This window comes from Leptosomus discolor, chromosome Z, assembly GCF_034619465.1.
Source record: "Leptosomus discolor isolate bLepDis1 chromosome Z, bLepDis1.hap2, whole genome shotgun sequence".
Classification (NCBI taxonomy): domain Eukaryota; kingdom Metazoa; phylum Chordata; class Aves; order Leptosomiformes; family Leptosomidae; genus Leptosomus; species Leptosomus discolor.
Window position 1 is genome coordinate 27313480 of NC_141419.1, and position 14984 is coordinate 27328463.

Genomic DNA, 14984 nt, shown 5'->3' on the forward strand with positions numbered 1-14984 from the left:
AGCACCAATTTTGAAAGTGCTATATATCTTGATGGCAAGAGCAAAATTCTCACTTAGGATTGTTTTCCAAGCCTAAATAATTTTTAAAAGTCAGTGCTAACCTTACGGAAACAGTTTAATTGCCAGAGGTGAGGATTTGAAAGCTGTGCAGTTAGCAAGAGTGAAGTAACTGTTGCCATCATTTCTGCCAAAAATGACCTTTGAAAAGTACCATCTGAATTTTGAATTAACACACTAGATCCTGAAACCCAAGAAACAACATGCTGAAGAAATTGATATCACTGGAATTAATGGTGGGAGTTATTTTTTCAATAAAAAGTACGTCTCTAAGGCTTATAAATCTGTCACCTTCAGTATTATGAATATAAAATAGTTGCAAAGACAAAGGAATGTACTTACGGTGAAATTGTACAGCCAGAGGCGTATGCATGGTGGCCTGTGTAGCGTATATCGCATCGTACTATATTATTGGAGTAATCGGATTCAGGCACCAGGTAGCTGGGGTTTACACTCACCTTAAGGAGAGAAAGCACAGTATTGTCTACTTCCAGGTCTGAGTTGATAACTTACATTCAAAAAGACGTATGCATATGATTTGCTTTTTCAGAAAACAAACAAAAACCCTGAAACCTCCCCACTCCCAATACCCTTACCTTCAGAATGTAATTTCCTGGTTTTACATCTGTAATATCAATCCACTGGCAATCTATATCAGCATTGTAAGTGTCGTAGCAGCCAGGGCTCAGTCCCTTAAAAATGAAGTTAAGATGGATGTCAAAAAATCATTAGGAATAGTAACATTCTAGACATTAGGTATACTCGGACTAAAGTTCACTTATCCGTCACATTTCACTATGAAAATTACCTCACGAAATGAGCCTTATTTTTTTCTTGGCATTTTATTTCAGTATCTACACTAGAACATGTAAGCCAGACATATCACTTCTGTAGACAGCACTATATTCCACTGCATAAGAAACACCTATACTATTGATAGATAATCATCTGTGAGATAGCTGTGGTTTTCTGTATTTTGTTATCACTTGTTACAGTACTCCCTTTATGTAAATATTGTTGATGCTATTACTCACTGTTCTTTACAAAGGGTGAGAATAAAATCAAAACCAACCAAAGACTGTACCTAAATATCTGTAAATCTCAAGTAAATAGCTTCTGGGGTCCTTGAGTACAAACTTGATCACTGTGTTGGAACCTGTCTTTTCCCTTAGGAATGATGCAACTTTTTGCTATAGATGTGCTCTGCCAAAGTGCCATCTTTGAACAGTAAAGTCTAGGGCCATTTTCACATTGAGTTTTGCATGGAAATGGCATCTCTTCAGGCAATTGTGACATAATAATCTGGGAGAACTAAAAACGTAGCCTTTCTTCCAGATGAATCTTTTCTGAAAACTTCTTTGCTATTATGAACATAAGTAAGAATCTCCATATATGAATGTGTCAGTGGTTCAAACCTGCTGTCTTTAACCATGGCAAATACAGATTGCAAAGCTGATGTGTTCTGGTGACACACAGAGTGCACAAAACCCAAGTCCTGCAGGAATTCCCTCTTGATCCAGCTGGTGATCAGCTCAGACTCTCGCATGTATGTGCCAAGTCTGAGGCTGGAGGAAAGTTTTACAGTCCAATTACAAACCCCTGAAATATGGGCTTCCAGTGGAAATGCTGACACAGCCATGATTCTTATGACACATAAATACTCCAGCTGTAAAATATGTGTGTTGCTTCGTTAGATGTCATAGTATACAGAAGAAGAAAAGATATTTATAAAACCTCTTCAAAGCCTTTTTATATTGCAGATCACTCATTATATTTAAAATTCAAATGTGGACACGTCAGCCAGTGAAGCATAGCTGTCATTTCTCTGTAATAAAATACCTCCTAGATTAAAAACTGCAGAATAAGGGATACAAGTTTATGTATAAGTATGGCCACATTGAGTTAAACCACAGATCCATCAGGCTCAGTGTCATGTCTCTGATAGTGGTCAGCAGCAGATGTATGAGGACAAGAACATAAGAAATGGGATGTGTAGTGTCCTTTACCCAGGCAAATTCCTTCCACCAGGCATTTAACTGTATTTAAGACAGTTTTTGTGTTTAATAGCATCCATTACTTTGTCTAATTTTCTTTTTTGAACCCATGTAGATATTTATGATCTCTGAAGCATCCTATGGCAAGGAATTTAATACTTTATTCATGTGTCAAAAGAGCACTCCTCTCTGTTTTAAAGCTTTGTCTGACAGTTCTTTTGGTTATCCTTAAATTTTTGTACTGTGAGAAACAGTGAATACCAACAATTTCTTCTTTGCATCCAGGACCACTCAAGATTAGGTATTATTTCTGGTTTTCCAGATGGAATAGTCTATGAAATCTCTTAGTGTGGTAGCTGTACTACCCTGATGATCATCCATGTTCTCCTGGGGTTGGTTGGTTTAGTTTTTTAAGCTTTTTTGAGAGGTGGTGACCAGAACTCCATGCAATATTCAAGGTAGGAGTCTGTCATGGATTTGTATAATATCATCATGGTACATTCCATTTTTTGTCTCTTCCCTTAATAAGCCCCAACACCTTGCTTTACATTTGTATATGACCAACCATAATGTCCACATGGCTGCCATTCTCTTTAACAGCCTTCTATACACGACTAAAACTATGTTTCCTGTGTTGGACTGCCAGCTGATAGCTATAGTTATTAAGGGAATTCAGCACCTTGCAGCCTCATGCCCTGCGAGGGAGAAAATACTATCTGTGAACTCTGGGACCAGCCAAGGACATCACTGAGCAGTTTGTGGGGGATGAACACTGGAAATGACTTCTTTACTGACTCTGTCTTCAGTTCCCTTTATCTTGCTTGACCCGTCCCATAAGCACAAGAACTTGTGGTGTGTTTTAATATAGTTCAGATAACAGTGGTGCTAGGCTAATGAGTGTCCCTGCATTTTAATGAAATACCCACATTTGGTAGCACCTGGGTAAATTTTAATTGTCCAAGTTGCTATCCTGGCCTCTGTGATGGAGAATTTCAGAGCTAGTTTAGGGCATCAGATAATGTAAGGCATCAGATGCTTGGAAGAGAGAATATCCAAAGATTAATTAGAGGGGGAAAATAAACTTGGTTGTCTCTGAACCAACTCTTACCTGCGTATGCGCTGTACAGGCATACCGTCTATAATACCCATAATCACAGGAGGTATCTTCAAGACAGAAACTTGCTTTGTGTCCTTCAGCAACTTTTCTGTGTGAGCTTGCATCCAACAAGTCATAGTGGCTGAATTCATCCATGCTGTGATAATGTCTATGAAACCACAGATAAAATGTTTAAGATGGATCAGATCTTGTCAGTAACATTACAACATATTCCTATTTGATCTACCTTCTGTTAGATCTGGCCAAATTTTTTTTATTACACAGAATTTGTGTATTAGTATGCTTTCCTGTTACTGGCTATTCAATTCAGTTTTATTTGCATTATTCTAATCTTCAATGACTATAAAAATGCCAACTTCTGTAAATAAATTATAGATTTTAATTTGTCAAGGGAAAGACTCCATAGCAGCACTGTTTTTCAAAAATTTCCTGTTTCAACTCTTTTCCAATAACAATAGCAAGTATTAAGTAGTTCATATTTGAATTGTACATCTTACAACTACCTTTAGCCAGAGTTTTGCTAGGAATGCTTACCTTACATGCTATAAATTCCAGGGGAGTTTGCTACTTGCTAGCAAAACCCCAGCAATTTACATTTCCATGGCTCTCAATCCATGTAATACATTCATAACATTAGTGAAAACAAAATCTGCACAAAAAAATCAGCTTCTGTGTACTGGCAATGCCGATCTCATCCAATGTCCACAATTTTTGTAGTCTATACTTAATGTAGTGTCTATTTCAAAAGTGTGTGTGCTTTTGATCTGGGCACAGTGATGCATTTTTCTTGCTCTCACACAAAGTGAGTTCTAGCTCTTACTGTGGACTTGAATACCCATTATTCTTGTCATTTCACTTTTACCAAACACGTGGAAAACTAAACTTGTACTATCTACCTGCACTTTGTCTGTGCAGCATTTGAGTGCTGTTACTTATGAATGCTTTCAGCTCAAGAGGTATATGAAAAAGAAATAATTAAACAGAATTCAAACATATTGTTAAAACAAAGAGGAGCACACAAGTCTCACAAGCATGCATATCAAAAGCACTAAAACCCGTCCACAGATGATGATGACTAACACTTAAGTCTGATGGCTAGCCAAACTAATTGGCAGTTATAGTTCATTTCCAAACGCGCTTGCTTCACTGTCATGGAAATGATCACAAGAAATGCATTTATTTTTTAGGCAATGTATTTTCTGTCCAAGAACTGAATCAACATCAGAGACACTTTGCATCTGGATAGCAATAGCTGGACTATCATGGCAGAGTCAGAAACTGCTTTTCTACAAATGGAAGATTTCAATAGCTCTCTGCCCATTTCATCCATTGTAAGTACTGGAGTTGGGTTTCTTGTGGTGGTGGTGGTGTTTTTTTTCAGGGGTGGTGGTTAACTAAAGCATTTATGGAGGCTTTTTTTATTCGGTTTGGTTTAGTTTTAGCTTTTTGATCCTTAGAAGACTTACAAACTAGTAATATCTTTTTTTTTTTTTTGAAAGAATTTGTTCTAATGATACTGACTTGTCATTCAAAGCTTAAAGCCTCTGAAGCTCAAGAGAAATATTCCACTGACTTCAGTGGCCTTTAGATCAAGCCCACATTACATACTATTTTTTTAACAGAATACTATTATCACTTATGTACCCATAACAGCAGAATTGTATCTTAAGTAAGGTGGAAGTAAGGTAAGTTTTCTAATATTTTACAATTGATCCAGCTATGAAATAGCAAAAATTGGAACAAACCGACAAACTGTTGCATGTGAATTTCCTGAAAAGGTAAAAATTTGCTGTGTTACCTGCTCCCAAAATGTTGAAAATATGCTACTACATTTGCTTTGCCATGTTTCCAGCAATTTTGATTTTTCTAGAGCGATATTGCTATGTGAAAGTATCATGATATGATAAGGGTATTGATAACTAGATCAGTCAACTCAGTATCTTCTCTTTTCCATATCGACCAGGCCATTCCTTGTCAAGAAGTAACCCATGAAACTCGAGTCAAGAAGTATGGGTCAATGTTTGCAATGATGTGTTACAGGGAACATGCTAGTAAGTGTACATTTTAGGGTTTCCACAGTTTTTTTAACATGATTGGGACTTTTATTTACTGGTTCCACTTCAAAGGTAACTAAACTATAAGCTATGTAAAATATCCTTAAAGTCCCACTGTCAAAACTGATTTGAGACTTGTGTTTATAATGAATTTATACTTGTAAGAGTTTTAAACTTATGAATAAGCTTCATATCCATTTTTGTTTGACATGATTTCATGTGGCTATATAAAGAGTAACTACCACTATCATAAAATTAATCAGACAGTAAAAGGCTAAAGTTTCCTCATGGCTTCCCGCACTTCACTGCGGTTTTAGAAAATGTCACCTTATATAAGTGACAATTTGTTAGTGAAAAAGATAATTAGAAGGTACCATACTGAGCACTTCACTCACTGGTGACAGCTGTGCCACTCCCATGAATAACGGGGTCTGCTGGGCAGAAAATCTGACGTGCCTTGATTTTTCACTCTTTGGGGGAATCTCAGGAGCACCCGATTGTCATAGTCTCTAACATCTGCTCGATAAGCTGAACTGTAATAATACAAAGAAGAGCTGTAAGTGTATGCAAGAAACACTTTAAAAAACCCTTTATATTGTCTCAGAAGTAACTGATAGCACAGATCTTTTCAGCCCCCTTAAAGCTCATGCATTGGAGATGCACAAGAATTCCATATTGTGTGCTCAGAAGTGCCTGGTGTCAGACCAAGACCTGAGCAAGATTCAGATCTGCTTCTAATAATACAAACAGGAGTTTCACCACTGACTCTCTGCCTCCGTCTCTGAAGCAGATTGCCACTTGGCTGTAAAATTATTCTGGTACCAAAAATACAATTTCATTAGTTGCTGTTAACCAAAATAACTCACTGTGTTTGCAAGATCAGACAACAGATGTTTGTTTCTATTGTAAAATACATATTTTTCTATTTCACATTCATCTACAGTCTTTTAAATACTGGAATATTTTTATCAATTGATAGCCAGCAAGCACATTTCAATTAGTCTTCACTGTAAAGTTAGCATAAAAAATACTGCTTCTTATGCCATGTTTTCTTTTTCCAGCAAGTGAAGAAAGAGCATGACCCTGGAAACGGTGTGACATCAGTTACTGATGCTGGTAAATAAATAAATCTGTTTTGCATGATAAAGTTTCAAACAAGTTAAAATGGTTAAAACCAGCCATGTTGATTTCTTTCCAAATAAAACAGGAAAAATCCCTCTTTGCCAACTGGATGGGACCTAACTTCATAGCAAAGATGTTATTTCAACCTGTTAAAAGACTTTGAAACACTTTTCAGGAAGATTTTAGTCTTAAGAGACATTACAAGGCATAGGCCCAGAAACAATTAGCATGTTGCAATTTTAATAGTAACTCGTGCTGGTTAAGAATAGGACTTTTTCTGGTTGGATGAGAGAAGGGAGATGAAAATCATCAGATTCAAGTGGGTTTTTTAGGCATCTCCATTTTGCAAAGTTCAGATGTGTTTGAATGAGCCTGATAACAGAAATGCACAATACAACTTTTCCCAAGATGTAGGTTCTTCAAAGCATCTGTAGTTTGCGTGTTTAATATGGCGGTATTGTTTTCTTAAGTCCACACCATACCATCTGCCACAGGCTTAGAAGAAGGTTACAGACTGGGCTATGCTTCCTCAGGCCCTCCAGCCTCTCTTTTCTCCACTCTTCACCGTGTCCTCAGGTACTCTGCAGTGGGCGCAGGAGCACAAGAACCCACAGTGAACAGGCAAAAGCCGAGGCAATGCCTACCTTGCCAGGCAGTTCTCCTCGGCAGCACATCTCAAGTTATACATGGACATCCTCTGGACATACGTGGACGCCTGGATGTAATAGGGATCCGGGACTAAGTCAGGGAGACCTGCAGTTCATCAGACCAACCACATAACAGCAAGATCAACCCAGGACACGTCTGCAAATACTTGGCTTCCATCCCAATCCTTAGAAGCCGTCCGTTTTGATACGGACCCCTGCCGCCCCCAACCCCCCCACACACCCCCCCCCGCCACACCCCCCCGTTAAGCTCGCTCTCCCTTTTGCTCAGGGCCTTCGACTTTCCTCAAAGATCGCATCACAAGCGCGACGCCCGGACCGCCGCGGTGGGCTTCCCGCCGTGCCGGCCCCCTCCGCTGCGGGGACTGCTGCTCACCGGGCTCCCCGCGGGCCGGGAGCCGTGCAATTGCCCGCCCGGTCAGGTTTTTGCCCCGAGCGAGGGGCAGGCGGAGCCGCCGACCCCCGCACCGCATTCCGTCGGGACGCGCCGCGCTGGCACCGGGGGGCGCGGGAGGGAGCGGGGCGGCGCGGCGGGGCCGGGGCCGGCGGGAGGGGAGGGGAGGGAAGGGACGGACAGGGTGGGCAAAGAAAGGAGGGCTCTTACCGTACTGGAAGTAGCCGGTGCCATAGCCGGGTCTGTACCTGCTGCCCTGGCGGGGCCTCTCGTAGGTGTCGTAGTAGTTGTAATAGGGGTTGTCGTCCGTGTACTTGTAGGGGTTATAGGGGTCGTCTCCTACCATGACATCTTCCCGTCCGGGTCTGAAGCTGCTGAGGGGCGGCAGGCCGCCGGCCCCTGTGCTGCTCCGGTTGCCGTCGGTCCCGGCGCCGCCGGCGGGGCTGGTGGGGGCGCTGGGTCGCGACGCCCCCGAGGAGGCGCCCCTGGCCGCCCCGGCGGCCGCGGGGGTGGCGGTCCCCTGACTCCGCTGCCCGCCGGCGGCGCGACCCCCGGAGGGGGCCTGGTAGCCGGCCTGGAACCAGCGCCGTGCGCCGGAGCCCCCCCGGCTGCCGGCAGCGGGCTGGGGCTGCGCGGCGGCGGGCTCTAGCTGCGCGGCGGCGGCAGCAGCGGCTCGGGCGGCGGCTCTCCGCGGCAGCGTGCCGTTGTTCCGCAGCAGCAGGATGGGGTTGCCCGCCGCCTCCGCCGCCTGCCTGCGCCGGGGGGGCTGGTACTGGGAGCCGAGGCTGAGCAGGCTGTACACCTGCCCGTTGTTCTCCCACTGGATCCGCTGCCTCCAGGCGGCGGGGGGCGGCGGGGGGTCGCGGCGCGGCGGCGGCTGGCAGCCGGCGGGCCACAGGCAGCTCCAGTAGATGCACGCGTGGAGCTGGGCGAGCAGGAGCCCCGGCGGCGCGAAATGCATCTTCTTCTTTTTTCCTGGGTGCCGGCGGAGAGAGAGAAACGGGCTAAACCGTGGGGGGAAGGGGGGGGGGGGGGGCGAGCGGAGAGCGAGGGGCGCCTTCCTGGCCGGGATGGGGTAGGGGGTGGGTGTGAGGAGGCCGGGGGGGTGCGCGCTGCCTCTCTGGAAGGGTTAGGCGGGCAGCGGGGTCTCAGGCGCGGCGGCACCCGGGCGGTGCCATCGGGCAGGTCGGGCCGTCGGGAAGGAAGCCCGGCCCTGGGGAGGCGGCGGGAGCGGCTTTTCTTCTCCGGGGTATTTATAGGCGAGGGGATGCGAATGGGAGCCGGAGCAAACAATCAGCCTCTCATCGTCCTCCGGCCCGCGCTGGTGTCTGGAGCGAGGGAAGGAGGAGGAGGAGGAGGAGAGAGCAGGGACTTTAAACTTGCTGGCACGCTCGCAAAGTTACACAAGCCCCGCTGGCTGGGCTGGTTGCGCCCCCGCCATTTGTTCACGTAATGCGGCTGGAAACGTGCGGCCCTGACAGTTCCCCCACGGCCGCCCCCCGCCCGGGGGGGCTGGGGGGGGGGGGGGGGGCACGGGGAGGCCAGGCCCGGCGCGGCGGCGGGGGCTCCCCATCCTCCAATCCTCCCTCCCTCTCCATCCTCCCTCCCTCCCTCCCCGCCTGTCTCCCCCCGCGCCCCGAGCCGCGCCGAGCCGAGCCGAGCCGAGCCTGCGGCGGGCGGGCGCGCTCAGACACACGTAGGCTGCCAGAGTATGCCGTGGGGCAGCGCCAAAGTATGCAAAGGAAAAATGCTATTAGCTCATCAGCACTGGAGAGACTAGAAACGGGGTGGCGGGGAGGGGGAATGGGCCGCTAGCGGGAGAGGAAACATGTTTCTGGAAAATGTGCTGGCCGGCACATCTCCCGGGCTGGAGCAGCTGCTGGGGACCTTCGTCTCAGCGCTGAGTAACAGTCGGATCCCCCTAATGACCTCTTAATTAGGAGAAAACCTCCATCAAATAAACTCTTGACTATTGACTTTTGGGTTTTCTGCGTATGAGTCACACGAGAAATATACTGGCAGTGCTCCTCCCGGAGTAGGTTTTCATTGAAAAGTGAAATTTCACATGGGAGAGGCTTAGCCCCATCACCAGAACAAATAAACCTGGCTCAGGCAGCGTCTCCCCAAAACTGTGCTGGAGAAGGGGGGCAGGTTGTGGCCCAAAAGCCTTTCCCTCCCTTCCCACTTTTATTAGAGTTCATCTGCACTGTGTTTTGATAAGTCCAATCACCCAGCGAGGCAAACGAATTAAGGTCCATGGATTTCAGCCAAAACTCCTTTTGGATGTATTTTTCCAAGGGCTGTTTGCTTATGAATCTTTGCAAAGGAATGGAGGAGAATACACAAAAGTTCTCCTTTACCAAAAGTTTGGTGGTGAGGACATTTCTTAAGTGATTCCTGCCAAAGACGAGCGGCCCAGGCTGGAAGTTTTTACCCTACTGAAGTAGATGCAAGGCACCTTCCCACCACTGCCAGCTTCCCCAGGTCAGGTTAACAATCCTCACACTACTTTCTGGGCAGAATTCACCACTGCGTTTTGATATTCTTGTTCTCCTGTCATTTTTTGTATTGCAGTTTATTTTAATTGCATATTACTTCAAATGATTCACACTTAATAATCATAATCCCGTGAAACGTGGTCCTGCGTTGTGGCTATGGTGGATTGTGAAAGCTGATTTGCACGGCTACCCAATTAGTAGTAGTACTTAACTTTAAAGTTGCTCTGTATAGCCCCTGAAATCAGTGGTGCCATCCTGGGCATCAAAGCTACCCCTGTGGACGGGTGGGTCAGAGGCTATGACCAGTGCCTGGTACCAGCTGCTTGCCAAGTCAGGCTTGCTTGCTCTGCTCTTGACTTTGGGAGACCCGTGCTGCAGACACAAGTGTGCAGCCTGCTGGACTGACTTAAGTACTGTTCGCTTCCCTACAGTCACCCAAACAACCTGGAGGGTTAAAATCATGGGGGAATCAGCAGTTAACTGTAAAAATTCCCAGGAGGAGCACAGGGCAAGTATGCATCAAAGACAGCAGTCTTCTTACTTGGGAATACGTTTGTTATCACTTCTAGCCAGCACCAGGCTGGTGGGGAGCATCTGCTGGACTGCACCCCCAGCCAGAACCGGTAACTGGTGTCTTTCCACAAGTGGGTTGTGCCTAGTGCTCCAGTTAGTATTAGTCTGGGCAGCCTGCTACAGAGGTGGGTGGGTTTGGGTTCTCTTATACATCGTATTTTCAGGCTGCTCATACCCTCTCATCTTTCTCATTGTGGCTTTGAAAATATTATTCTCCATTTAAGGGTTTGCCTAGAACAATCAGTGACTAAGACTGAGTAAAATGGAAAGGTTGAAGATAGGGAAAACACAACACTGATGGAATGAGGTTTCTGTCTTTCTACTCTTCCTCTAAACCTTACTAGTGTTACAAACAGAAGGTTGTTGCCCAATGTGTGATACTAGACAATGTTTCTACATCGTGGGATTCTAGCCATTTTTTAATTTATTTTTTTCGTGATTAAGTAACTATTTTTCCTGAAACTGGAGAAAGACAGTTGAGGCTAGTCCTGCCCATTATCAGCCATTCATGTTGTTTGCCATTTTTGCCATAGCATGAATTTTACTTGTTAATTAATATAGGTTTCATAAAGTATGAAAAGCACTACTAGCATACCTAGAGAGTCATGTCCTTCACTTATCATCAGGTGCCTATGTCCGTTCAACTGCTGGCATCTCCTCACAGGTTGCCTGATTATACCTAGCTTTTATACCTTGGGTCTGTCTAGGCCGTCAAAAAGCCCACCAGCATCTGTGACCACAGGAATGGAGGTGAAAATCTCTGCAAAACCTTAAAGGTCTTGTAAGCAAGCCATGTATTGTGATTGCTTTAAAAATGCCCTAAAAACTATTGAGTACCCTGTTGTCAAGCTTCTCGTGAGGTTAACACAGCTGCTTTGTAGAGCCCAGTTTTGATACTGGATCGCAGTTAGTTTAGTTACTTAAGCATTTACCTGACTCTTTCTTTTTTGGCTGGAATAGCTGGTATGACTGGGTAGTTGTTGCACTGGGGGTTTTGATTTCTGCCACCTACAGAAATAAATACCGTCTATATCAACTGAGAAATTAATTTTTTCCTCACCAGAAAATGACACTAATTGAAGCAGATATGAGTGAGTAATTACAGTAATTCCTCAAAACCTGAGATCAGGAGATATTTTATATTTAATTTTAACTGGTAAATTGTTGAAGTCTTCATTCAAAGGTTACAAATGGAAAAATGTCTTCAATGGCATGTGTAGCATTTGGAGTCTTCCTTATGTGTACAGCACTATTAAACAGCAGTTGTGAATCTCGAAAATGGAAAAAGATTAACCTGTTCTTCAAAAAACAACAACCAAAAAACCCCCAATAGAACCAAAGCTATCTGAATTTGGCGTGCCTTAGTACATATCCTTAGAAAGATATTTTAAGGTTCTCTAAGCTTACTGTTTAGTGGGTGATAGTATAGAAAAGGGGAAGTTATTTTAAATGATGAACAGTTTACACCAATCACATTATTTTTACTTTTAATGTTATTTTTAAAAAATCATCAATTCTGTTGTTACAGAATGGCTAGTCTGTATACTTGTTTAGTGTTAAATTGGAATGCTTAGCTAGAGTCACATATGAGAAGCAAGAAATATAAATAATTTTATCAAATCCTAACATGAAACTAGACAAACTTAATATGTGTTAAGTACATTTCTTTAAAGCTGGCATTTATTTGTTTGGGATCTAAGGGCTGGTTATTGAGGAGTTGCTATGAGAAAAAGGTTAAAGAGCAGTGGTTGGTTTCACCTTTCTGTATATGAGAAAAACTTAGTTTACTTGTCCAACTTGTAATTTTTTGCATTCAAATATTCAAAATTGGGTAATTTTGTTGCACACTATAACACTGTGGATTTTTCTGAAGCACATTTTACAGCAGGTCCAGGTATCTTTATTTAGAAACTTACTTTTCAGTGCATTGGATTAAAAGTTTCCTAATTGTAATGAATTCCCCTTAACAGTTGGAATTAAGATGTTTTACAATGTTCTTTACAGTATGTGAACTTCACTAGAAACTAAGAACACTGAGATTCAGGTCTGTAATGAGACTTTTTTTTTTTTTTTAACAAACCAACTTAATTAGAGACCAGGGTTATAGACTCTTCCTGACATCAGTAGTCTTTGGAGCAGACTGTAAGAATTTATTTTCACAAAAAATAATTTAGATACATTTAGCTACCATTTGTAGGTCTGATTTTGAAGTCTCTAATCAGGCAGCTTCCTATGACCATAAGTAAAGTGCAAAAGTAAACTTCCAGATTTTTTTCTGTTCTGAATTTATGAAGGAACACATAGATTTTTATTGCTTCAGTGAACTTGCCAAATTTTTGAAGAATTAAAATGGTTAGAAATTTATTAGTAGGTAAAACTCCTCAATTCAAAATTATCAGCCAAAATGCCACCTGGCCCTTCTCTGATATTTTGGGTTTATCTATCTGCATTACAAAACTAGTTTGTAGTTACTTTGGTTTATATGCTGTGGGTAGAGCTACTGGATTGCACATATCCATGCCCAGCGAAGGAAATTAAGCACACTTGTCTATCTTTGCAGGATCTGACAGCGTTATCAAGAAAAGCAGCTACAGGACCTGGGATAGCTGTTGGTCTTTTCTTGGGTGAGACCTGAAGACAAAAGTGTTCTGATGTCAGTGGATTTTTGACAAATCAGGGGTTTGCAATGAGGTTTTAATAGCGGTATTTTTTAAGTTTAGAGTGTTGATGTGTTGGTAAAATTGAATATGGTTTCACAGCATGCAGTTACATGGTTTCCTAATAGAACCTAGATTTTAAAAGAGCATAGTGGAAATTAAACAAAAAGCCTCTCCCTTCCTGAATTTATAGTGTTTCATCTCTGAATATTGTTTTCTAAATTTTCTATTGGTTTTCTGTTGATCTCCCAAATATTTCTATAACAAGTGAGATTTCTAAAAGAGTGAGATAAATAGATAAATAGGCAGCTACTGCAAATTCAACCAGGGATTTGAAAATCCACCAAAGTTATTTATTTTCTTACACATTAACATCTGTAATAAAAGCTTCCTTAACTATTGTCTTTGAAGTATTCATTGCAATGGTATGCAAAACTTACTACCAGTAATACAACTGTGTGTGTTTGTTTTGAATTCTGTAAGTTGTCTGTTGACAAGTACAAAGGAACAGAAATCCAAAACGCTGAAAGTAAGGAGCCCACTATCTGTGCATTAATGTCTGTAGGTACCAGATAGTTTCATTTTAGCAAGGTTAATAAAATTAAAATTAGATTTGTACAATGCATGTGTAAACAGTACATTTTTGTTTATGGAGTTCAGTCCTGAATTGTCTTCATAAGCAGAGCATGTGCTCCAGAACTGCCTACCATCTCAGACACAGCTACCTATTTTTATTGAAGTTTTTGAATACCGGGAAGACTTTATCATGATAAACTTGAAAAAACTAAGTAAATTCGGAAAAAGCAAATGTTTGCCTGAACAGTTCTATGCACAGGCATGTCTTTGTTGTGGCAGGGCTCCAAAATGTGTCTTCCCCTGTGCGTATTTTGCACAAAACCAAAAGAACCCAGCTAGTAAGTCCAATCTGAGGAAGACTGGAGAAAATAAATAGTTTTGAATTGAGGCATTCACTGGACTGTTTCTGAGATTAAGGACATTATGTACGAAGGAAGAGGAATGGACAACATTTCACATCCATCATCTTCCTTTCCTCTTCAGCAGGGGAGAAGCCCTCATAGATCTTTTACAAAGTGGAACACTGTCCAACATAATGTAAGAGCAGGACATGTTGGCAGAAATTTTGGAACATGGTTTTACTATGCATGTCATCAAAGACAGTGCAGCAGTGATATCTGTAAAACAAGGCTAACTTTGTAAAAATAGCATAAAGGAGTTACAGATTCATTTGTCTCATTCATCATATTTAGGCTGCTTACTTTACAAGTAGGTATAGTTCCTAACTCTCCTATATACCTGGATCTGATAGGTCTTTCCCATGTAGTGTATAGCATCTTTGTCTTCATAACCATCCCTGAATTTGCATGGCTGTCACAGAGACAGGTAATTTTCTTTGTGGAACTCCAGTGTTTGATGGGAAAATGCCCACTTTCAAATCCCCAGGTGAATTTTCATAATTGACATTGGAAAATGATTCTGTTAATGTTATACTGTTAAGGTTCACACAAGGGCTCAATTAAAATAACCATCAATAATCATAGAATCACAGAATGGTTTGGGTTGGAAGGGACCTCAAAGATCATCTGGTTCCAACCCCCTGCCATGGGCAGGGATACCTTCCATTAGACCAGGTTGCTCAAGGCTTCATCCAACCTGGCCTTGAACACTACCAGGGATGGAACATCCACAACTTCCAGAGGCAACCTATTCTTGTGTCTCACCACCCTCAGGGTGAAGAACTTCTTCCTTGTATCTAGTCTAAACCTGCCCTCTCCCAGCTTCCAACCATTACCCCTCGTCCTATCACTGCAGGCCCTTGTAAAAAGGTCCCTCCC

At 43.0% G+C, this 14984-nt stretch overlaps 1 protein-coding gene across 1 annotated transcript; it reads right to left on the reverse strand.

The window, feature by feature from the left end:
• Nucleotides 1-395: 395 nt before the first annotated feature.
• Nucleotides 396-8364, reverse strand: LOX (lysyl oxidase). The gene is made up of 6 exons (XM_086479990.1): nucleotides 7614-8364; nucleotides 6989-7097; nucleotides 5618-5755; nucleotides 3160-3316; nucleotides 654-749; nucleotides 396-515 (listed from the first exon to the last, which is right to left on the reverse strand). The coding sequence occupies exons 1-6, from the start codon at nucleotides 8362-8364 to the stop codon at nucleotides 396-398; spliced, it is 1371 nt and encodes a 456-aa protein (XP_086336116.1).
• Between the last annotated feature and the right edge of the window lie 6620 nt (nucleotides 8365-14984).

Excerpts from the sequence above, each read along its gene's own strand:
- LOX (XM_086479990.1), bottom strand. The coding sequence starts at position 8,364 with ATGCATTTCGCGCCGCCGGGGCTCCTGCTCGCCCAGCTCCACGCGTGC. Across the intron at positions 7,098-7,613 it reads CACCGGCTACTTCCAGTACG|GTCTCCCTGACTTAGTCCCG; the intron begins GTAAGAGCCCTC and ends GATGAACTGCAG. Across the intron at positions 3,317-5,617 it reads GAGTGGCACAGCTGTCACCA|ACATTATCACAGCATGGATG; the intron begins GTGAGTGAAGTG and ends GTGGTTTCATAG.